Source organism: Poecilia reticulata, chromosome 23, assembly GCF_904066995.2.
Source record: "Poecilia reticulata chromosome 23, P_reticulata-male-v2, whole genome shotgun sequence".
Lineage (NCBI taxonomy): Eukaryota > Metazoa > Chordata > Actinopteri > Cyprinodontiformes > Poeciliidae > Poecilia > Poecilia reticulata.
In genome coordinates this window covers 17,360,047-17,385,534 of record NC_088852.1, presented here as the reverse complement: position 1 = coordinate 17,385,534, position 25,488 = coordinate 17,360,047, and the positions used below count along the sequence as shown (strand labels likewise).

The window sequence follows — 25,488 nt, the reverse complement described above, 5'->3', positions numbered from 1 at the left end:
CCAAACTAATCCCGTGGATTGAGCACAGATGACCCAGATTGCGTCTGATGTTGGCGGTTGCGGCACTCCTCTTACACACAGACGACACTTCTCAGAGAAATGAAATGTTTAAAAGTGAACCTCCATCGGCTGCAGGAAGCAGTTTCATGTCTTACAGGAAATGCAAATAAGAAATTGGAGCATCTGGGCGTAATCAGATGAGGAATCTGGGACAGAATGTCGTCAAACGCTGCTGACATGAGCTCCAATTATTTTGCAGGAAAAAAAAAAAAACGCAAATTGATAAGATCCAAAAGGAGTTCAACACTTGATGCGCAGGAAATTTCTAAAGAGTGCAAAGGTGTTTCTGTTGCTTGAAAATTCTTAAAAATTATAATCTGAAAGTCTAAAAGGTGTGACATGACCTCTCCACTGTGAAACTTGGCAGTGGCAGCATCATGCTCCTTTCCATGTGGAGGAAAATGAGAGATGTACAGCTATCTGTCGACAAGATATTTATTTACTTATTGTGCAGAGTTAGAAGCAACCTGGCTAGTCCACATGTTAATATGAGTAGCGTAACTCTGGGGGAGCTGCACAGCTCTGGGGTACACTGTACATTTGTAGGTGTAAGAAAATAAAGGGTAGTAAATTCAAATGCACACTACACTTCAGATTTTATTGTTTAAACAACAAACAATTAGCATTTATTATTTCCTTCCACTTCCATATTATGTACTACTTACTTTGTGTTTGTCATCATTAAATGCATTACAGTTTGAGCTTATGATGTGAAGAAAATGCTGCTGTGCGGCTGTGTGGTCTGCATTATGCGATGCTCAGCAGCATGATGGAGGAATATTTAATAAGATGAGGATATGATGGTGGAGCCGGTCTGAGCCGCCCTGATCTGCTCCAGAGCCCGGGGAGCGCCGCGCCGCGCCGCGCCGCTCAGCGCAGCGCCGCCCTCCGCAGCGCGGTAGCACCTGCAGCTGCTTCGCCGCCGCCTCTGCGCCTGAGCGGGCAGAGACACTAGAACTCAAAGTCGCATCTACCCCGTTCCCACGGACACACGCATCTTTTCGCGGCAAGGTCACGGAGCCCGGCAGGCAGCGCGTGAACACACACGGACGTCTACATTTCATCTGAAAAGGTAACCATGGAAGACCTCCGCGTGTCTCTGGCGGGTGGTCCTGGACATTATCAGTCGGTTTGTTTGAGGACGCTGGCACGCGCGCTACAGTTAACAGATAGCGACCGGTTGCTGCGTGTCCTTGATAGATGCCTGAAGACATTTTTTTATGACGCGTTCAAGTGCCCGTGGAGAAAGGCGGTCATCTGAATGTCAAATGTTAGAATTTTAAAGTCTCCTCCTGTTTAGCTCTATACAGGCCATGGGATTTAAAGCTGGCTTCATCCGGTCTCTCCTTACATCAGCAGCGCCGTATGGTTAAGCTGCTGCGCTCACGGAGGAATCACTGTTCCACACCGTCAGCAGCAGAATTTTATGCTACTGAGCTGCCTGTAGATAACCTCATGGTGAGTTTTTGTTCCTCTCCACAACAGGATGTGATGAAGACTAGTTCCCAAGCAGCAGGTTGTCTCGGGATCAGGATGTGGTATTTCTGCTTTGATGTAGTTCTATTCTGGTTTAGCCGTCGTACTGACCTGTAGGTGTAAGGTTACAGGAATAAGGCGGTTATAAAGCGGAATGTGGACTTACCTGCTTGTTTTAAATTTACCTCTTTCAAAATGAGCGTGACAGAGCATCATGACATCACTCTTGTGAAGTTACTCAACAGCGGCCTCTGTGGCCATAAGTTGTAAAATCAAGATATTGAATCAATGAAGTGCAACATTTCTCTCCCATCTTTCTGAGTGTAGCATTTTATGTTTTATTCAGGAGTAGCATAATGACCAGGAGGTGACGTGAATAATACTGATTATTTATTCTATATGACAGAATTTTGAGGGTTACACGTTTACCAGCATGTGGACATTTTGTCCTTTTTGATATGTTGAGGCATTTTTTCCTCTAATGGAATCTTTTCCACAATCAGTGCAGTTTTTGAAAATTCCCCCTTCTGTTTCCATTTACCAAGGTAAAAAATACTTATCCAGGTTAGAAATTTACCCCAGAAGAAGGTAGTTTATTTATTTATTCAGTAAGGGAGTTTGAAGCATGCCCAATTAGTTGGTTGGATTTTTGTTTTTTCATTACAGTGGAATGAATGCAGTGAATATCCATCAACTGGCATAAGTGGCCTACAGCCCCTCCCTTGGAGTTGACTTATAACTTATGTCAACTCCAAGTAAATCCTTAAAGTAAAATTTAGAGATTTAAACTGTTATTGTTCTGAGATATATAAAAAACTATTATCGTAATTGATTAGTAACAGACTTTTGAGAAACCACTACTGTGGTTGTGTCTTTCTTTAACACGTCTGTTCAAGTATTGAATATCTCTAAAGGCTGCAAATGTTTTCTGATTTACAAGTGATTAGGATTAATTCTCCCAGAGTAAACACTGTGTTGTCAGCTGAGGTCTACGGCTAGGACAGTGGGTTGAAACACCCAGTGAAGCTGTGGTTTCTGTCGCCTCAAAAGCAACGATGAAGTCTGCATCAATGAAATACAGCTTGTTCAGATTTATTGCTTGTTACAGTTAGAGTGTAACCTGGAATAAGGAGGGATCACAACCAACCTCAAACATCAACAAATACCTCAGAGTCAATGTGAAAGTGCTTATAACTTTATATTTTAAGAGCTCAAACACCAAATATATGTTATTATGCATTAGTATGCACAGTGGAAACCCATTGACTCTACTGCAGACCACAGCTAACATCCACGTTCTTCATCTTCTGCTCTTTGAGTTTCAGCCGACAGTGACAACTAAGATGAATGACGTTCCTGGATTGACTGCGTTGCAGATAGTGTGTCAAGTCTTAGTATTTTAGCTTTCCAAGCTACATTTTCTTTTGAATATTTTATATATGCTATATGGAAAGATCGACGAATAAGCTAATTTTCCCAGAATAATGTGGAATTACGTTTCACAGAAGAATCTGCGAATAGGGGAATCCAAGAGTGAACCGTGAACAGGTGAAGGCCCGCTGCACACCTTCTCATAGACCTCATGGTGGTTCTGTAGCCAGATAATTCAGGTGCTGTGACATACAATCATTGTTTGTAGCTTTGTTGCTGAAAACTACACACTTTAAAGCTACACACTGAGTGAGATCTCAGTCAACACTCTGAAGAGGGTAAAGTTACTGCTCATCTCCTGCTGACATGATGGTCTTATGCTTTGGACTGTACCATGGAAACGTTTGCCAAAAAAGGAGCTTTGGGGACTGAAAGTTCCATTAAGAAAAACTTTTTAAAAAAAAATTCCTTGGGTCGTATTTTCAAATTTTCTTTTAGTATCCGGGAGTGGGGTAAGAAAAAATTTGAGCGAGTTTGACCAGGACCAAACTCAGTCAAATGGCTGGACATCTGAGTCAGAGCATCTCCAAACCTTTAGCTCTTCTTTAGCTCTCCCAGGGTTTGCAGTGGTCAGTATCTGTGCCATCCCTGGAAGGAACTCTGGTGAATTGATGACATCATCAAGGTTTGGAGATATACACGAGGAGCCAAGTCCAGTTCAGGGTGGTCATGTTGACTCCTGACCACTGAAAGCGTCAACCACAAGCATGGGAGCATCAGAACTGGCCCTTGTAACAATGGAAGAAGATGACTTGTTCTGAGTAATCATGTTTGCTTAAATTGTGTAGATGTCTGAAGATTGTATCGCTTACATTATGTTACTCATATTAGGTAGAAGGTGAACCGGTAGACGGAGTGCAGTGCTCTATGTCCTTCTAGGGAAACCTTTAGTCCAATCATCCATATGGATGTTACTTTGACATCTGCCCCCTAGCTTAGTAATGTTTCAGACCATTTTGTGGCCTCTCTCAACAGGGTGATGCATATTTCCCCAAAGCAAAGCTGCTTCTGGGATTCTTACAAGAATTTTGTCTATTTCACAGACCTCTACCCAGTCAAGCATCCGTGGGATGTGTTGGACCAATAAGACAGCTCTACCTCCCATATCTCATTGTTCACATCATTATCTTCTCTGTTGAATCTGCACACAAAGTCAAGTGTAAAAACAACACTGAGCGGGTTTATAATGGGATGTGCTGAATACCATGCTGGCCAGATGCAGCCATTTCCTGTAGCCAAGCTGGAACCTTTACAGCTCATATTCACGTGTCTGTTTTGAAGTTTCTCCTATGTAAGAGTCCTAAACAGTTCCATTGATATGGTCTCCATGTTGTGGTTTTCTGAAAAGCAGTGGTATATTTCAACATCTGGGCAGGCTCATTATACTTTATTTACAAAACCAAGTTTGATGGTGGTGGTCAGGGGTAAGATGCTGCTGTCTAAACTCTAGAGCAAGGGTGTCCAAAGTTGGTCCTCGAGGGCCGGCCTCCTGCATGTTTTAGTTCTCTCCCTGGTTTTATACACCCGCATCAAATGATGGCTCATTGGAGGCCTAAGCATAACACTGACTTGCTGACGAGGTTGTTACAACCACTAGGGAGAGAACTGAAACATGCAGGATGCCGGCCCTCGAGGACCGACTTTGGACACCCCTGCTCTAGAGAATAGTGACATTTAATGACATTTAGCTGCAATACCACCTGAATTCATCTCAGGACAACATTACCTGAAGAACAAAAATGGCACTTGTTCCAGAAGCCATTTTTCTTCTTCAGAAACTCTTTATCAATGTTTTATGCTCTTATTGTGTAGTTAAAAGGAAGCAGTTCTTGTTGTATTTGATTATATAAATTATATAGTTTTTAGTTGTTTCCTGGCCGTATTGTCATTTGACTTATAGCAGCTCTGTTGGGCTGGGTAACAACATTCAGTTACATTAACAAGCAGAACTTCGCGTCCTTGTCCAGGCCCTCTTGGTGTACCTAAGGTTCTATTGTGGAGTCCTTGCTTTTTTTGTTATATCTGCTCACTCTTGGGTAAATTCTTTGAACCTGGTATCACTGCTATGCAGATGACATTTAGTTGTAAATATTCTTTCTTAACTACACTTTACTGAAGTGCTTAGTCTTAGTCAAACAGAGAATGTTCGATGGTTTTCTTCAGCTAAACAAAGAAAAGTGGAAATACTTATCTTTCCAAAATAAAGAAAAAATAAATAATTTGGAACATCTGGCACGTCTCACTCCTGCTCTTGTCATTTGACAACTATTACCAAAGTAAACAGTTGTCCTTTTCATTAGTCACTGCGTATTGCAAATCATCTTTCACAAAATGTATGGAGCATAACCTCCATAAAACAGTAGCAGGTTGTTCAATATGCTGCTGCCAGACTTCTGGCTAAATCATTTGAGTCCCACTGCTTACAGTCTGCAAAGGTCCGTGGTTTATTTCAGAGTTCATTTTAAGACTCTTGTATTGACTTGGAGAGCTCTTAATGGGCAGGAAGCAGAACTTCTACATGCATACTTTTAATCAATAGGTCTTGATTTCATAGCTATTTGTTTAGTGTGAGGTACTTAGTGGTGTTTATATTATGAAAGGTTCTCTATAAATAAGGTTTTAGTTACTAACTTACAGCAGTAGAAACACCTCAATCCTCTGACCTTGTCCATGAGGTCAGAGAGGTGTGGCAGTAGGAAAGCCCTGGATTGGCTGCTGAACATAGGTGTTGGCAGTCCGCATGGAACAACCGAAGGGGACCTTTCCATTCCAGGCTCTTGTTCAGGAATTAGCTCATGAACTTCAAAGTGCAGAGGCTGAACATTCAGCAGAACAGGTGTTATCACCTGAATGTATTTAACAGACAGACAGAAAGAAGCTTTCAGAAGGGGCTGTTGTCTCTCTGCCCGTTTTCCTGCCCTCTCCAACTCAAGGTCAAGTGTGTTTACCTGAAGCATTGTGACGAACATTGTGGCGTTTACTGTAAATGGTCTGTGCTTCAGTCCAACCTTCAGAGTCCATAATTATGTTAATCATGAACTCTTTGTCAAACAAAATGAGTGCTATTACACTGAGGTAACCTTAGAGCTAAGCCTGCGTTGCCATAACTTTAAGTCCCAGCATGAGACTCAGTTGAAGGGCGGGGGGGGCGGTGGTCACGCTGGAGCCCGCTGACTGTAGGGGTCGGGTTACCGCTTTGTCAAGCCTGTTCATCAGGTCGCTGTTCTACTGAAGTGCTAAAAGTCTGATTGCGCAATTATATGGTCAATGACCTGTGAGAATAAATTCAACTGCTGACTGCTTTTCAAGACTTGCATCACCATATGGAAATGGGCAAATTCATTTGATTCTGAAAGGAGGTGTGCTCTTAGAAATAGCCAAATAGATTTTAAAAAATTGTTATAATCACACGTACATGTCATTAAAACCAAAATATTCTCTTTTTAATAACCCTCCTGTTGTCCTCGGGTCAAAATGACCCGAGATCTCTATATGTTTTCCTCATATACAGAAAATGAGGACAACAGGAGTTAAGAAAAAAAGGTCATATTTTTAGATGTTATCTAGAAGAAACGGGGTCATATGAGCCCCTTTATGCCTGACAAGATATAAAACTAGTTCAAACAAGAAAACTGTCTAGTTTTAACCAGATACCACTTTTGAATTGATTTCCAATCTCCTACAGTAAAACACTTCCATAGTTTTGAACTTTTACAGACTGGATCACATTTTTTAGGTCAGTTTGTGTCAATTTAAATCAACTGATTTAATCCAATGCCTTGAAACTTTATAAACCCACTAGAACTCTGTCCGAACCATCCAGTGAAGGACACAGCAGATATGGCCTTATTGACTGTGGCCGTTGGAAGCAACATTAGGATATGTTGACATTGTAATGACAGAAGAGTGACTTTGCTTTGCTTGACTTCCTCTGCACTCACATGGCTCATTTATGAACACGTTCTGCAAAGCCGCACTGTTCCCTTTTTAAACTCAACCCGCTGCTCTTTTTATGGTCATTCTATTTGGAGCTTCATATTCAAACCCATCAACTTAAGCTGCTTATCGATTACAAGAAACCGGCATGCATTGTCGCTGCGTTCAGTCCAAACCAGCATCTCTGCTGAGAGCTGCTGTCTGTAATCTGATTAGCATGGATTAGATCCTCTGTGTGGAGCTGTAGGGGAAAAAAGCTTAATCTCTAACTTTGATTAAAACAGAAATACAAGGGACTGATACTCCAAATTACATTTCCCAACACAAACTCGGCTGAGGCACAATCTTTTCCCCAGCTATGAAGTCATGCTCCCAGTAAAGCTATTTGAAGCTGTAAAATTCTCACTCTACAGTTCAAGAACACTCGTACTATGGTTACTAACAGTTCTAAATTGCTCTTGGTCTCATGTCTTGATCCTGTGATGGATCCAGATCCAGACCCCTTTAACTGCTGGACCAGCCTGCCACGACTTCAAACATTATCAGAGAAAATGGATTTAAGGTCAAATTATTGATGCATTAGTTTTATGGTACAAAATAGAAGCTGCCGAAACTAAAAGACTTAAAGGAAAAGTAACTCTGCCTTTAGGTATCTGCCTTGTATTTCAATGGCTTTAGGAAAATAAACGTTGTAGTGTCATCTTTCTATGAATCTGTTTCTGTATCAATTTTTTTGAAATTGTAAAAAAATGTAGTTTGGTAGTTAAATCTTTATGCCACCAGACAAAACATTAAGAACAATATATTGTTTACAATGTTAGATTAAAAGTGCTGTGATAGTTTGAACTGATATGAATATCATTACTAAATCTCATTCTACGCTATGCAGACATTCAGTCAGCACTGATGAATATTCACTTACTTTTTGTGAGCTAAATGCTTGGATTGGCTCAAACAGAGTTATCTGCTATTATCTCCTTTCGAAAGGGTAGCTATGTAGCTATTTTGTATTTACATTATTTAATCAATCACTCAATCAAATTTTATTTGTACAGCACATTTCAGCAACAAGTCATTCCAAAGTGCTTTACATCATAAAAACACATAGAAGCATCATCTTTACATATTGGCTCGTACTAATGGTCACCCAGTCATCTAAATATGCATATTTATTAATACTTTGATTAATTTATTTCAGTCAAAATCTCCCTTCATTAAGACAAACCAAATCGTATTTGTCAAACTCATCCCGGTGTGTGTTCAGGTAACTGCTGCTTTATATAGTCTGACCTGGTTTTATTACAACCTGAGCAGATTAGAGCAGGAAGCAGAGCAGCCTGCTCTCTCTAATATCGTTGTTGTGAGTCATTCAGTCAGTCTGACAAGTGAAGAGTCATCCTGCCGGTTGAGTTTGAGCCGGCTGCTTTCAGGTACACACACTCCGCCCCGTACCAGGCCACACACTTCACCCTGCTCTCGATCTAGGGAATTTAATGGCGAGAGATAAGTAGACAAATCACTGAATAGTTGTTTAATAAGTTCACTTTGGACGTGTTTGAGATGATACACCAGATGTTTGGAACTGAAGCGACTCTGAGTGGCTAAACAATTTTCCTTCATGGCAGACAGCAGAGCACGATAGAAGTAGTTTAGAAAGGTAAGTCGAATTTTGAGAAACTTCAGATTTTTTTCTGATGTCTTTGATTTTATTGTATATTTCTAATTTAAATGATAAAAAAAGCAAACGAACAGGTTGAACTTGCGTAGTTATGTCTTCATATTGCTCCATTTGACTACAATTTATTAGGATAATTATTAGTTAATTATCCTATTAAATTAGACTGTCATCGTGAAGTTTTATTTATTGCTGCAGTTTGATTCAAAACCTCAAAATTTCCGTTGATTTATTAAACAGTCAGAATTCGTGGTTATTTCTCTTCATGTTCATGGTTTGGCTTACATGAAAATGAATGCAACTCAAAATTCTGTTTCTCAGGTCAGCAAAAAAATATTTTTAGTCATGAAGCGTTTTATTCTGGACTGCAAAGTCATGACCTGATGGCTGTCCAATCACTGACTCACTCCAAGCCTTAAAATTGCTTTTGAGCGCTGTATCCAATCATATCAATGGAAAGTTAAATGGAAGGAAAAAAGTAGATTGTTTTAGTCTCAAGGGGAATCTGAATTAAATGTAAGAATTTGGGGGAGATGTGTAATCTGTAGACTGGTCTGTTGATACACATACATATGATCCCAGTATTACCTTTGGTAAATTCCCACCTTTAAAATGCTCAGACATGATCCCGCTCATGTATAGTTAAAGCACCTCAAACTGGCTTTACTCAGGTCTGCATGTCATCTAACTTTGCAAACACGCAAACTGTCTGATTGCTTGTAAAGCTGTCTGCTGGCATTTTAACCTAATTACAATCCAAAGCAACAGCTAACTGATAATGAAAACCTGGCATGACCTCCACAGTTTGCAAAGCGTCTGTGAACAGGTTGTTGGTAATGAAGGTGTGTCTGCTCAGAAACATTCCGACTGACCTGATGTTACGTTTTTGTCACCTGATCCCTCCACCCCCATGTAGTAATGTTTAATGTTTCCATTATCTCCTGAGGAGAGAGGTGTTCAAGGTGAACTGGGGGCGGGGCCTGCTCTCTCAGGTACATTGAGTTCAAGCAAACACACACACGGTGTATGCATGTGTGTGTGTGTGAGCGTCAGTGTGTGTGTGTACTATTTGTACACCCGGACATGGAGCTCCGGAATGTTTCTTTATGCCTGCCTGCTGTCACACCTGGATGAAAGGAAAGAAAGAGCTACTGTATCCTGGATGTGTGTGTACTGTACACACAGCCCCAGGCCTGACTGTAATAATCAGGGACATTTTCCTGTAAACACACTTTCTAAATGGTAACTGTAGCAACTGATGTTGCTGCTGAATTAGGCTCATCTTAGCATCATAAACGAGCTCAGGAACTTCAACTGTGAAATGAAAGACTGTTTTAGCTCACGATGAAGGTCTTGTCACAAGTCTCAGAACAATGAAAGGTGCAAATTTATGAAAAACAATCCACAAAACTACAGCTTATTACCTAAGTTTTCTACTCATTGATCTTGATTTTCCTTGTTTTTTTTTTTCTGTCGCTGCAGTGAAAACTCAGCGTTAAGGTGGGCCAGTGATGCCACCCCCCACCGCAGGTACTGCCGTGCCCCCACCGGACGGTGGGTGGGGGTGGGCGGTGGTGCTGGGATCCTTCATCTCCATCGGATTCTCCTACGCCTTCCCCAAAGCCATCACAGTCTTCTTCAAAGACATCCAGATCATCTTTGATGCGTCCTACAGCCAGGTGGCCTGGATCTCCTCCATTATGCTGGCTGTCATGTATGCAGCAGGCAAGTAGTCCTGAAAGCGGAAGCAGTAATCTAGATTATCTGCTGTTATCTGTAAACCTGTCACATGTTAGACAGAACTCATGTTTAACATACTTATCTGTACTTTAGATAGGACCGACAGCACAGCTTAATATGTGTTAAAGTGAAACTGTTTACTGATTTAGATTTTGAAGTAGACATGATCAACTGCAGTCAGTCATTTAAAATAACTGTAAGGCTAGGAAGTAGCCTTTAGCATTGCTAGCTGCTAATGCTACGTTGCTTACAACACCACAGGGCAAATCAAAAACAATTTATTTTCTTCCTTAAAAATAAGAGTCTTAAACAAAGACACAACCTAAACCACGTTGATATTTGGGTCCAATAATAATAACTTTCAGTTGAAGAAGAAATAGCATTCTGGATAAAACTGAACAGATCTCTTTATGACGGGAAGTTAAATCTGAAGTCATATTTCCTCCCAGATTAGCCTATCTTAATTAGCTGAGCTCGTCAAGCTAAGCTAATTATTAGCAAAATAATTTGGCAGCAACACATTGGACAAGTTCAAACTTTAATATGTTTTTAAAGACAAAGAGTAAATGGCATTAAATTTATGTCTTCTTACTGACCAAAAAACTGATTTTAGATGTTCAGAATCAGCTTTATATGCTCGTGTGAGGCAAAGAATATTTGACTTCAGATCTACTTTTGTTCACAATGAAGACAATTAAAATATAAACAAATACATAAACATTGTTTGTAACTAGGTATATATACATTGTTTTTGACAAAAGAAGTTAGTTTTTGTAAAGAGCGCTTTGTAGCACCGTCCTAGTGGTAAAAGTCCAAACAGTTTGTGTCCAGCATGTGTGGGGTCTGCAGATATGTTAGCTGCCCTTTCCCTGACACTGTACCAGAACAAGATGGAAGTGACTGTCACGACTAGAGTTCAGGCCTGGTGGTTTGTACAATATTAATTACAGATCTCAATCACGATCAGTGATTTTAGTTAATCCCTGATGGATTAACTAAGCCAGGGGTCACCAACTCCAGTCCTCGAGGGCTACCATCCTGCAACTTTTAGATGTGTCTCTACTCAAACACACCTGGATCAAATAAATTGCTCATTTCCAGCCTATTGCAAAGAGAAATGAATGCTGGTGAGGAAATTCAGACATTTTGGAGCAGAGGTGAATCTAAAAGTTGCAGGATGGTAGCCCTCGAGGACTGGAGTTGGTGACCTCTGAACTAAACCCTGCTACATAGCTGGGTAAGGCAGCCAATCAGACGACAGGTGACTGAAACATTAGATGCTTCTGACTGGTGGGAATGGATCGTGAGCCGGACATGGGCCCCGGCATAATGGTCTGCGTTCAGCAGATCGCTCACCCAGGCCCACCATGGCTGCCATCTGCCCACGCTGTAATGCTCCAATCAGAGCCTCTGCTGCCGCCGCCATCTGTGCCGGTCAGGAACAAGCATGATAAGGTTGGATAGTCGGACACAGCAGATAGAAGAACAAAGAGACATTTAGTAAATATTAAAAAGTATGTTGACGATGCAATGCAGTCTATATTTGTTGTTGTTTTTTTATTTGCAAACCCAGTCTTTCTGGAGGGATCCAGTGGATATGATGGCTACAAACTGGAGGGAATGTGTCTGATTGTTTATCATGGGCAGTATTCATTAGCTTAAACTCTGAAGCTGCGGGAAAACACTCCAACGCCGACGAGGTTGGCTGCTTGTTGCTCATTATCGGCCTGCCTCTAACAGACTGCAGCGGGGGAATAGCTGCGGATAAGTGGTCAGATCCCGACTCACAGATCTCCTTTTTAAAGCTTTCCACAGACTGAATGTCATTATCATGTGTTGACTCCGTCAATATGTGCAGGTACTAAGTGAGTGGCTCTTGTTACTCACTCATTCATATTGATTGAACTCATCAGCTATTCATTAAACACCTGCTCTCTTGTCCTGCCTATTATACTGGCGATTCCATCACTCTGAATGTTTAACACCTTTCTAATTCCCCTGCAGCTGCTTTTTGTGTGCTGTTTACACAGCGCCGCCATTACCGGGAGGCTAGCTGGTAATGAGCCAAGCAGCAGACACCCGCAGGTAATAATCCAGTCCTTCCAAATGACCGAAAAGACCTTTTCCCTTATTAACACTGCCCCGTGGTAACCTTGTCTACAACGTGCAGAACTAAGAGTCAGCTGCACAAACAAAGCAGCCTTGAGAAGTGCTTGACGAGTTATATTTTCACAATTCTTTATTTGCTTGAGGAAGTTAAAAATGTACAAGTAAATTAAATGAGATGTTAGATTTAAGAATTTTTAGGATTGTTGTCTATCACTGGATGAGAGGTGGGGGACCTATATGTTACCCTATAAAGTGATGGAGCTAATTTAACAGATCCAACCAGGTAGTGGTAATAGTCTCACAATGAGTGGAATGTGTGATTGTAGTTTAAAGACCACTGTGTGTGAAAGACCTCTGGTTTATCAGTATTCCTGGCTACCAGGACAGCATGAAGACAAACACAAGTCAGAGAAACGTTTACTGAAAAGTATAAGTCAGGGGATGGATAGAAAAAATGTGTTTGTTCAATTGCCATTATTTTGTGGAAATCAGTTTGCACTTAAACATCAGAGGACGAATACGTTTTATAGACACTGTTTATGTTATGAGTATAAAATGCTACCTCTGGGTCAAACATAGCCAGAGGCAGCAACTTTGCCTATCTGATGCCACAGCTGGATGCGGTAATGCCACTCTTCAGTTCCTGAACTCTAAAGCGCCAACAAAATTCAAAATGATTCCTTTGACTTCTGGAATCAGCGACGTGGTTTTCTTCCTTGTTTCCTGTGAAGCTGTTAATCATGTTCTCACCACTCAGCCACGTATGCAGACTGAATAAAGTCTACCTCTTCAGGATTTGTTGTCCAACTGGTTATGTAGACAATCTGTCAAACGAAGTGACTTCTAAACAAAACGCTTCAGTAGAATGAGGTGTGGTAACACTGAGATGTTATAAAATTAGCAGTCGGAAACTTCAGAGAGAAACTCTCGCAGCTATCTGGCCTAGTTAAAACATGTAGTATGTCGTGACGTGTTTGAACTTTCCAGTGCAGCAATGTGATTAAGATCAATATGGAGCATTTGTTGTTAGAACCAGTGTGTTGCATTCACTTTCAGTCATGGAAAGTCTAAAGACAGAACATTTAAAACCAGCAGCTGCCTGATAGAAGCCAACATATCAACTACATGTTTTTGTTTCTTGATCTCCCATCTTATCCTCCCTTTAACAGGAAGCCTGTTTTTTTAAATGTGCACTTAGCCTCTAATTTATTACTTAACATGGCAGCAGCTTAACATATTTAGGAATCTAGAAGTGGTGAAGTAATGCTCAAGTTCATGCTAATGTTGGAAAAACACAATTTAGCAATTGTTGTGTTTCCGTTAAATATGAAACGCAATTATTGTAACGTGAATAAGTTTGTTCGCCTGACAAGTCATTAAAAAACATGCTGCGCCATCATCCTCCTACCACTTCCTATTGTCTTCTTCTTCGTGGTTTTGACCAGTGGCAGCATCCTGTTGTTGATCATGTGACTCGTGTGATGTGGAAAAAGTGTTTCGATTGCAGTTTTGCAAAGTCCACAAATTTTAATACAATCAAAAAAAAAACACACCTCATCCTAACACCAAAACCTTTTATTGAAAAATATATTTTTTCAAAATTGTCGTCCTTCCTTGAAGCAAGTTTATTTTCAAAATGACAAATTGTGCAATTATATGGTCAATGGAAACTCACCTAATGACACATAGTGATGGTTTAATAGGACCATGATGGCTTTCTGTTCACTACTACTCATGAAATGTGTAGAGGTGTTCTACAAACGAGGCAAACAGGCCGGTACAGTGGAGGTCCTGGGATAGTTCTGGGTTTTGGTCCACTGAGTAATGAAGTCAACCTCTTTTTACAAAACGCTCGTCGTCTCCCAGCCAGAAACGGCGTAATCAGCCAAGTCCTCATCATGGCCAATTTCAGGTTCCTCCCCTGAGAATACAAATGGTAATGAGGGAAGCTTTCCTCAAGGTCGGGAAAAGATTCCTGAAGAGCGAGTTCAGCGATGACTCAGAGTCGTCTGTGGTTTTTATGATGAACTGCTAGAAATATAGCTCATCTTCCAGGTGGTAGCAAAAATATTAGGCTAAGAAAGTACCAAAAAAAAAAAGAAAAAATTTTACCACTCATGCACTCACAAGTTTAGCAGACTCCAATACTAAAAGCTGCATAGTCTTTATTATAGTAAATAAATCAATAAAGCTGTTATCTGTCTCCCTCTTTATAATAATGATAATAATAAAGAGGAAGATAATTCTGTCTCATCTTATTTATAATAAGACAGAAATATTTTGATTCTGACAATGATCGAAAACATAAAGTCAGGCTAGTTTGTCTTATTTAAAAGAGTAAATCTAACACAACAGAGAGACGTAGAAACGGTTTGTAGCTCATCTGACAGGACGATGTTGTTAGGCAGCTAATATGTTCCTCTCACGCTGACAGAGTGATTACACACAGCCGCTCATCGCTCACAGATTTTGAAGCGATAATATGAAAGGTCGCTGGTAGCAGACATTGCTTGTTGTTTCCAGTCTTCAGATTAAATCCTTCAGTGTACGCCTCTGTGTGTTTTCTGTTTATTCGCTGCAGGTCCCATCAGCAGCATACTGGTCAACACGTACGGCTGCAGACCCATCGTCATGATGGGCGGCTGCCTTTGTGCCTTGGGCATGATCTCAGCGTCCTTCTGCACCAACGTGATGCAGCTTTACATCTGCATCGGTGTCATCGGAGGTAAGCCTGTCCACTTCAGGAAGTCCATGTTGAGACGGTGGGATTAGCCTCCACCTCGCTAAGGAGAAGTTAAAATAAAACTGGTGTAGCAAGAAACATGTTTGCATCGTTTAATCTGTTTAGTCATAGTACTGCTCTTTATTTTTAGATTAGATGGTTTTATCTTCCAACTTTCTATTATGGACGTCTAGCAAATTATAATATACTAGACTGAATTTATTACTCGAAAACAGCTGAAGATATTAATAAGCATAAATCTAATATTGTGACAATACAACAAGATAAAATTTAGCTTATGGCATTTAAAGTTTGTGTAGGAGCTAGCAGCCATTAGCAGAGTACTGAACGGGTTGATAACAGCTGACTCCACTCTTCACTATATGATGAGAAACTTATGTTATTATACTAAAAAATCACCAAAAACATATTTTAGTAAAAAGCTACAAAAATATCTAGGAATGTGGGCCTCTCTGGTGCGAAATGCTAACATTAGCAAGCAGAAGCTGATGGCTTTGCTTAGTCAGCTTTCCTTTTGCTTAACGTTTTTGGTGCATAATTAGGTACATCTTTTCTAACACGTTAGGTAATGTAATTGCTGTTTTTCAACGTTTTGGACAATTACATGTAGAGCAAAACTTAGCACTTAGCAACCCCTACATTCAGCTATGCTAGCATTTTTCAACACTGGTCCTCTGGACAAACTGAGCAGCATGTTGCAGATGTTTCCCTGCTCCAGCACACCTGTTTTCAGTTGATGGTGAATTAAAAGGCTTTGGTTGAATTTCAGTCATCTGTATTTTTTAAAGCAGGGAAACATGTAAAACATGCAGGCAGAAGCCCTGAGACCAGGGCTGGGAAACCCTGTTCTAGCAGTATTTATTTATTTACTGTAAAATCTTAAAAAAAAAAAAAAAAAAGTATTTGAAAAAGGAACTTTAATAATAATCACAATCTAACTTTAAAATGATCCCAACACAATGTGTGTAGGTTCAAAATGAAGGCAGCTTCAATCTTTCAAGACCTAAAATGTTTGGGTGATAATTAGTTGTATTCATTCTATTGAAAAAAAAAGTATAATCCTATTTGATGTTTCCATGACACAAACAATCTTTAATATGTAATTTAAATCAGTGGTCCCCAACCCCCGGGCCGTGGACCGGTACCGGTCCGTGGACCAATTGGTACCGGGCTGCGCAAGAAATAATTAAATATTTCCGTTTTATGTATTATTTGAGTATAGAGGATCTTTTATTTTGAAAATCCTTTAACCGGATTCTCCCGGTTACTTGCGCCGCCAACATTGAGCCCGAAAGCAGCAAAATTAGTAAGAAAAAGTAAGAAACGGATCAGCTTCTTTGGAAAGTTTCTTTGCAAAGGGGAAAAGGCCCAGAGAAGAGACAGGAGAATGGATTTATCCCGGACCGGTAGGTGAGTCCCACATTACAAGCCGCTCTGCGTAACATGTGGCGACCGGCTGCTAATGAGGCAATGAAGCTTCAAGCTGCTTCACCACGTAGAGACCAAGCAGGCTGTGGATAAAAGCAACACTTCAGGTGTTATTGTCTCCCATCACTCCCAGATGGAACCGTCTCGTTGCAGAGAAACTAGCTCAGGGCTCCAGTTAGTCATTATCGTGAGTTAAAATTTTCACAAAAGTAAAATGTTCGTTTTTGTGGCGCATTTGTATCTTATTTTGAAGGGATATATAAACGTTACCATAGCAACCAGAGTCAGAGAGCGTTTGGGCAGTGGTCAAGAGGATCAGTATTATTCATATATAATAATGACCTTTACATGTAATAATAAACATTTCCACATATCATCTCCAATATTTACCGGAGTAGCAGTTGCTCATATGTCAGCTGTTTGGGATTCCCCTCTGCTCTTACGTCACTGCGCTTTCTGATTGGCTACCTGTCACATTCAGCAGGTTGTATTCTCATTCCCAGTCAGGGAAAACCCCACAGGCTGCAATAAAAGGGCCAAGACAACCCACATTGGGTATATTCAGGCTTTAGCGGGAACACCAACATGCAGAAGCCTTATCTGACAGTTCACACCCCCCCGACCCCCCTCAGGCCACAGCAAAATTTCAAAGTCTTGACCGGTCCGCCGTAATAAAAAGGTTGGGGACCACTGATTTAAATGACTTGTCATAGTGTTATTATGCAGCCAAATAGTCATAAATGTTACTGTGGAGTGTATTTATACTATTAAAAACAAGAAACTACTGTATCTTTAAATGCATTCAGCGTCATGGTTACATTTTGAAACTGAAATAGAAACGGTAACCAGTTTTTGACAGAAAGTACTTATGAAATCAGATGGTCTTTAGAATATAAGTTCTTGAATACATCACTTTACATATTATTTGTTTTATTTGAAAGGAATGTACTTCTCTTCATCAAATGAAAAGTTCAACAGTAATTTAGAAAAAGTAATGATACTCTGCGTATGTTACTTTCTTTACTTGGTTTCTTGAGGACTAATCATTGCTGAATGTCCTTTTCATGTACGTTTTTGCAGGACTTGGACTGGCCTTCAACCTGCAGCCAGCGTTGACAATGATAGGCAAATATTTCTTTAAGAAGCGCCCCATTGCTAATGGGTTAGCGATGGCAGGCAGCCCAGTCTTTCTCAGTACTCTGGCACCTCTCAACCAGTACCTCTTTAACCAGTTTGGATGGAGAGGCAGCTTCCTCATCCTGGGCGGGCTGCTGCTGAACTGCTGCGTGGCCGGCTCCCTCATGAGGCCGCTTGGACCGCCGCCCGGCAAGGTCAAGAAGGACGAGGCGCTGGCCGCCGTCACCACTACGACTGAAAAGCGCAGCCTCTGGCAGATAGTCAACAAGTACCTGGACCTGACGCTGTTCAAGCATCGGGGCTTCCTCATCTACCTGTCAGGCAACGTCATAATGTTCCTGGGTTTCTTTGCACCCATTGTCTTCCTCGCTGCCTATGCCAAAGACATGGGTGTGGATGAATACTCTGCTGCCCTCCTGCTCTCAATCTTGGCTTTCGTGGACATGTTTGCCAGACCCTCCATGGGGCTGCTGGCCAACTCACGATGGGTTCGCCCCAAGATCCAGTATTTTTTCAGTCTCGCTGTGCTGTACAATGGGGTGTGCCATATCCTTTGCCCACTAGTGGAAAGCTACACTGGCCTGGTGGTGTATGCAGTATTCTTTGGATTTGCTTTTGGCATGGTAAGCTCAGTGCTGTTTGAGACATTGATGGACCTGGTTGGAGCTCCGAGGTTCTCCAGTGCTGTGGGACTCACAACAATTATAGAGTGCTGCCCTGTTCTCATTGGTCCACCATTAGCAGGTAGTTTTCCTGGTTTCAACACTTTTTGTTTTAAATGTAATATTGACTTGATGACCTCACACTTGCATGCAACTCAACCATCTTTCGGTTTCTCTTTCAGGGAAACTTGTCGACGTCACCAAAAATTACAAGTACATGTATTTCTGCTGTGGTAGTGTTGTCATCCTGGCGAGTATTTGGCTTTTCATTGGAAACTTCATTAACTACAGACTCTTGGAGCGTGAGCGTAAGCAGAGGGAGATGTACAAACGAACTGAGACGGAAGATCCCGACCGAGTTCGTTATGAGAAGGAGGCTGACGGTGCGGCCCAGGCCTCCGAAGACCTGACCGACCAAAACCAAAAAGACGTAGAGCCCATGCAAAGAGAGACCAACATTTAAAACCGTTCTGCACTGCCAAACCTTGACCTTTCACCCCAGCTGCAGCCATGCAACACCTTCAAGTATAAATCAACTGGGCTCCAAGCCAAGAGTTGCCTCTCACTGATCAACCACACTCTGGTTGGGGCACTCATTGGTAGTTCTCTGAAAATAACTGCCAAAGCAACCGTTGTGTTGTAGGGACGGTGAGGTACAGTATCTGTTTATAATAGCGCACTGGCTGTGATTACAACTGTAATAAAAAGGCGGTAAACATAAGAAACTTACAGACCAAACTTCCTATCTTTTCCACACTAATTCTAGATAAGCGCGATTTCTCTGGGACACTGCAAATATGCTGCTGATTTTAATGTACTTAAGGTCCATCCACTGGAGTGTTTTTTTTATTCATGAAATAAACAACTTACTTTGATTCACTTTGACTGAATTGAAACCACCCAGGTTCAAACATCCAAAAGCTACATCAGTCGGTTATTCTGGTTTCCCCTGGTTTCCAATATGAAGAAAATACGAGCGGGATGCTTTCCACAGTTTAAAGATCCTTCAGAAATTCAACTAGTGTGCTAATTAAATAAATCAAACATAGATCCAGTTGTGAAAAAACACATTGGGTGCATTTACATCAGCCTTCTGTAGTCTGCTTTAATCAAAGTCTACTTTGTCTAGAAAGTCCAGTTCGTTTGGTGGGGGTGTGACTGATCTCTGATCTGGACCAAAAAGTTGAACTTGGGGTCTCGTGTGTCAGTGATGATTTCGCGGTCAGTAATTTCTGTGAAAGCAAATTTCACAGCATATTATAGCTTCAACTAACATCAAACCATTTGATGGTATTGGTGGTACACAACTCCCTTATCCAAGAAGACGTCAAAAGCCTCTGCACTCAAAGCGGCCTTCTACAGAACGACGCTCAAAATACACAAGGAAGTAACTTGCTGTAGTTTCCTGCGTCACTGCTGCAAAAGTGAATATGTTTGATCTTTGTGTTGGCAACGCAACCAACATAGGACAGTATGAAAACAGACACTTCTGAGTTGACTTAAATTTGCATCTTGAAACGTCAATGCTTGACTTACACTTTAGACTTTACTCTTTATTTCATGTAATAAGGCATGAAAATAAGCTGTTAAGTGTAATGCTTGATTTAGGCTTGACAGAGGTCCACATGGCGCAGGGCGCTCAAATTGCATCATTTCAGTAAACACGCCCCTCTACGTATTGCCCGTGCGGACTAAATTTGGTCATGGTGTCGCTAATAACAACCGTGGAGACGAGAATAACAATAAATACTGCAGAAATTGTAGCAGTCTGATTCCACCTGTAAATCATTTGAGTTAATGATTTACTCTGTGGGTTACCATTGTGTATTAAAATATTGTTTGTCATATTAACATCACAAAACGAAGACCTGAAGGAACATTAATATCGCAGCATACTTATGTTTTTGTTTTCTGCTGGGAACCAAAGCAGTACATTTTCTAACGTTCACCTTTTTCTTTGAGGTTGCCATAAAAACTGGGGGGGGAACTCAAAGCAAAAAATAGCAATTGGTGTCAGAGACAAAATTAGCTTAAGTATAGCTAATTTTTCTCCTTTTTTGTATTTTGATGGAGTAAATGTTGACAGTGTTGCCACCTACTGGCCTGGCATGAGTATTTCATAATTTATATAGGAATACTGCTTTGGATGCAGATTTTAATTTTTTTTCTTCAAACAATTTAAAAGGGGTTTAACAGAATAAAACTGACTCCAACTTTTCTAAAAACTGAACAGATGTGGTCACAGCTGGTGATGCTGGTATCCATATATTACTCTGTCCTCCTGAGCACTGTAAAGCTGTGTTATAAAACCTGTGCAAACCTTTGATCAAGTCATAAAAAATGCTGCATTAACCGTCTTGGGTACAATAGTCCCACTCTCATATCAAATATGCTGCACTAAATGTCAAATTGCCACACTTCAACCCCCTGACATTGTTTTAAAATTGCTGCAATTCACTGAATTTAATTACGGTTGAATGTAATTTCCTCTGTGGGCCTTAATAAGGTATTAAGGACCAAAACCCTGTCTGCGTATTGGGGGCCGTCTACAGGCAGAGCCCATGAGCAATACACTCTCTCTCATATTAATGCAAATATACAGGGAAATGTGTTTCTAGTGGCAGTCCAGTCTGTGATGCATTGCCTTAAATTTAAATGCAGTGTAACGATTGCAGGGTAGTTGTACAGTAAATAGTCGACAAAACAATATGAAGATGACAAACTTTGTGTTAAATGTGAGACATTTTATTCCTGCTGCGATAAAGAGAAACTCACACCTGTTCCATTTGTCTCCTAACATATCTGCGTTGGAATGTGAAAGCTTTAAGTGAATCTGTTCTGTGTCTCGTTGTTTCACTAACTGACTGACCATTTCCATTCCTGAATGTTACTGTACATGTGTTGCACACTTCTTCTACTAGCTGGAAATTGTAATCCAGCCTTGTTTAGCGTATGGTGTGCACACACAGACAGGCGGCATGTTTTCCGTTGCTTTTCAGTGACAAAGTGGAAAAACGTCTCACTGCCCAGGGCGCCATTCTGCCGAGGGGCAGCACAAGAAACCCACTAGCTGCGTTTCTGTTACAAATGTGCGCAAAATGTTGTCAGTATTCTGCTAATGTCGAAAAAACACAATTTTGGAATTGCAGTGTTTCTGTTAAATAAGCAACACAATTAAAATCACCCACAAATAAGTTTGTTTATATGATAAGTAATTAAAAAACATGCCATGCCATGAGCTACTTCCTGTTGCCTTCTTCTTCATAGTTTGCACCAGTGGTAACATCCAGTTGATGATCATGTGACTCGTATGATGTAAACAAAGTGTTTCCATTGCAGTTTTGCAAAATGAACCAGTTTCAATATTTCCAAAAATAAAATCACCTCAACTTTTTATAGAAAAAATTAGAGTTTTTTCAAAATTGGCGTGTTTCTATTAAGCAAATTTGTTTTCGAAATGTCAAATTGCACAATTATATGGTCAGTGTAAACGCAGCTATTGTCAGTTGTGCCCACATGTTTTCCATTCCTTAACTGCATGTTCAATTTTGCATTGATCACTGTATAACGACTGTATAACTACTGTATAACTACTGTATAACTACTGTATAACTACTGTAAGTATGACAATAGGCCACAGGTGGCTAATAATTCCAGCTATTATTCAGATTTGAAACAGACCTGAAGGGCTGTTTTGGTGTTGCTAAGCACTCGATCCTCACCAGGTCAAAGTTTTTACTCATCAAACCCAAATATAGAAAACATTTTTGTTAATTTTCAGACTTTGGGCAGTGGGTTGGGTCAGGATCTCAGAGTCCACCTGGGACACCGTTCATGCAAGAACCACCAAAGATGTTACATGCAGAAAAAAACATCCAAACACATTTTGATTCCGAAATGAATTTGATCTTTGAAAGCAATCGTAAACAAAAGGGAAAGGAGGGGGGCGGATGCCTTTGTCTTGGTTTTTCTCCGGCCTTCAGCTAACAGATGTACCACGAATCATGAAAATACATGTCCATCTGTGTTTCTCACCTTCAGCCACATTCTGTTATTACCCAGGAGTCGACATGACGCTCAGATTAATGAGCTGATGAGATGAATCTGCTGTGAAGGCAGAGTGATCTCTACTGATCTCAGAACAGGGCCTGTTCTGCTCATGGTTTCAGCCACTGTGTTGCGTTTTTTTTTTTTTAAGACTAACTTGGTGTTACTTAGATACAACAGAATGGAAAAATGGAATGTTGTTGAGTTTGTTTTACTGATTCGGTTGAAAAAGTGAAACTCATACACTGATCTTTTACACACAGACTGATACGTTTCAAGTGTTAGTTATTCATTTTAAACATCATGGTTAACAGTTATTGAGAACCCAAAATTAAAATGTTACTCAAGACAAGTCAAGCATATCATTTGAAAGTTGAGTGGATGGAAAAACTCTAGTAGAAAAAGCTGAACTTGCTAAGAGGGAGATGATCAGGTGTAAAAATCCAGATAAGCTGAAAAGTGCTCTGATAAATGGCTTGTGCTTCACAGCCTTAAGGTTATTTATCTTGTTTTACCTTCCACACAACTTTCTGTATTTCTTGGCTAACACTTAAACAGCCTTCTACTTTAGCAGCGACCTTTTGTGGAAGATAAAACTGTAGTCAGCATTCTGACCCATGATTGTGTTAGCTGTAACTTGTCCATAACGTTTCTCTTTTAACATTGTAAACAGTTGGTTTGGTTTATTTTTTTTAGCCACAACCAGTAAATTTACCATAAATAATCACTTCAGTATCACTCTGTGTGCAATCAATCTATAACATGTGAGTTTCAGTTTTTCAAATTGGACTTGAAGTAAATAAACGTTTCTGTGAGATTTGAACTTATTGAAATGTACCTTCCTCTCCTGCGCTCAGTGAGTAGAACTGTCTGTACAATCAAGTCTACCAAATAACACCGCCCCCTGCTGGCGGCAGACCGCTCCAACCGGATTTTAAATCTGTTTTCTGTCTCCTCTCCAGGGTTTTATTTCATAAACTGATCCATGACTTCTACATGTTCTTGTAAAAATACAACAGAATGTTTATCTTTTGAAACAGAACAACAGAATATATGAATGAATTAGATTTAGCATTCAGCTTTTTAATAGTAGCAGAGAATGAGCACTGAAGCACTTCTGATGATCAGAAGAAATCTGATTTACTTGAAATATTAAGTCTGAATTATGGAAGTCCAACTGATGCTGTGTACAAATCTATATGCTATTAATCTCAAAATACTTTTTAATGTGCAGTGCATTTATTTGTATCTGTAAAGCCCAATAAAAAGTCATGGAAATGAAATGTTATTTATTAAATCATATATAAACAAATAAAATGTGATGTGCACCAACAGCCTTATCAAATTAAAAGTTTTTTTTATTATTTGTATATTTATTTGTATTTTCTGAAAGAAAAGATACCTTTTAGGATTTGCTTAAATTTGAACAAAAGAATGTGGATTAATATCCCCCTCTTGGATTATTTTTGTAGACATGAATGACTTGGAAAACCAATAAATGCTCTCTTTACTTTTGGGATATATTCATACATATTTAAGATTTATGCTCCTTAAATTATTTTTTTAACTTTTCTTCTTTTGATCGACTAGCTGAAGTTACTTTTTCACACTGTTAAATATGTAAAGAGGCAGAGATAATCTAGTGGTCCAGTAATAATACGCTCATACCAGACCAGGATAATCGAAGGTAATATAAAATTCAGTTTTTAAATATTGAACTTATTTTTACAGTTGGAAGCTGTCCAACCCAACATGACTCTGTGGAACAGTAAAGATGGTGGTTCCACAGTAACAGTTTTTCGCATCTGAGGAGTTTTCAGTCAGATGGAAGGTTTTCTAAATCGTTTGTAAGTCTAGACTTTGACTAAGCCACTCCAGACAGCAGTCATCAGGCCCTGGTGTGTGATCACAGATTATTCATCAGTGTCACAAAGGGCCGAGTTATTTTATGATAACTTTTACCCTTAATAAATACCATTTTAATTTGAAAACTGAATTTTGTATTTCCTCCAGTTATCTGTATCTGATACCAGAATTAATCTGACGATCTGGAATATTTTTAAGAAATCTTGAATAGGCAGATTCTTTATCATGCAAGTGTATAAAATACAACCAGCTTCTCCCACATTACGTTCTCGTGTTTCCAAAGAAATATACAAATGAGCCAAAATGTCTAAATAAAAGCCACGTTTATCTCTGTCTCTTCATGGTATTTTTTTGTAACTTGACAAAGTTCTAATCTACTGAATCAATCTCACCCTGTGTGTCCTGAGCTGATGTTCCTGTGAAGAGAAGAGCAGTTTGTGTTTTAGTGATTTGACAGTGTGCTACTGGTAGGCTAACGGATTGTAACATCTGTAGCTGTTTAGCTAACTGTGCCTTACTGTGCTGTGCGAACTGAGCATGAACAGTGACGGTGTTTTCTGATGGGGTTCGGATATCTGTTCCAGCTTGTGCTGTTTACAAACCTCTGCAGTCTCTCTGTTCCTGTAAATACTGTTTTATGTAGCTAACCGAATGCTAATGCTAAATCTAACTAGCACATTTATCACTTGATCTCCATATATTCAAACCGTCTGTACTTATACTTACAGACGGTTTCTATGTATAACCACATTATATATTCTATGTATAACCACATTTATGGCAGTTGTGTAGCTGTGTGTGTGCTGTGCTCAGTCCAGTAGCAGACGTTGTACGCTTCCTCGTCAGGTCAACTCTTCTGTACGGCATTACTTTTCTCAGTATGTGTGAGTCCTTCCACTACCTCTGCAACTGTCATGAGGGAAAGAACCACACGGGTAAAACATACTGACTTATGTCTCACCTATCATTCTGAACAAATAAAGTGTATATATTAGGATAAAATACCAACGGTTGTCTCTTCTGTTTCTCTAACCAGAAAACAAATTGATAGACCCAAATGAAATGTACATGTGTCTAAAACATGAGATATCTATGTCAGGAATACGTGTTAGACCCCATTTTGAATATTGACAACCCCCATCACATTCACAAAATGACATTACACGATTTAAAAGCCA

At 40.1% G+C, this 25,488-nt stretch overlaps 1 protein-coding gene across 4 annotated transcripts; it reads left to right on the top strand.

The window, feature by feature from the left end:
- Positions 1–768: 768 nt before the first annotated feature.
- zgc:165507 (monocarboxylate transporter 2) lies at positions 769–25,318 on the top strand. Of its 4 annotated transcripts, none has more exons than XM_008401479.3 (5): positions 769–1,132; positions 10,061–10,303; positions 15,009–15,152; positions 17,679–18,479; positions 18,580–25,318. In XM_008401479.3, the coding sequence occupies exons 2-5, from the start codon at positions 10,090–10,092 to the stop codon at positions 18,858–18,860; spliced, it is 1,440 nt and encodes a 479-aa protein (XP_008399701.2). In that variant the 5' UTR covers positions 769–1,132; positions 10,061–10,089; the 3' UTR covers positions 18,861–25,318. The 4 variants fall into 4 exon arrangements, with proteins under 4 accessions (XP_008399701.2, XP_008399703.2, XP_008399702.2 ...); XM_008401481.3 differs by lacking the exon at positions 769–1,132 and adding an exon at positions 1,165–1,518; XM_008401480.3 differs by lacking the exon at positions 769–1,132 and adding an exon at positions 8,285–8,560.
- The last annotated feature ends 170 nt before the right edge of the window (positions 25,319–25,488 follow it).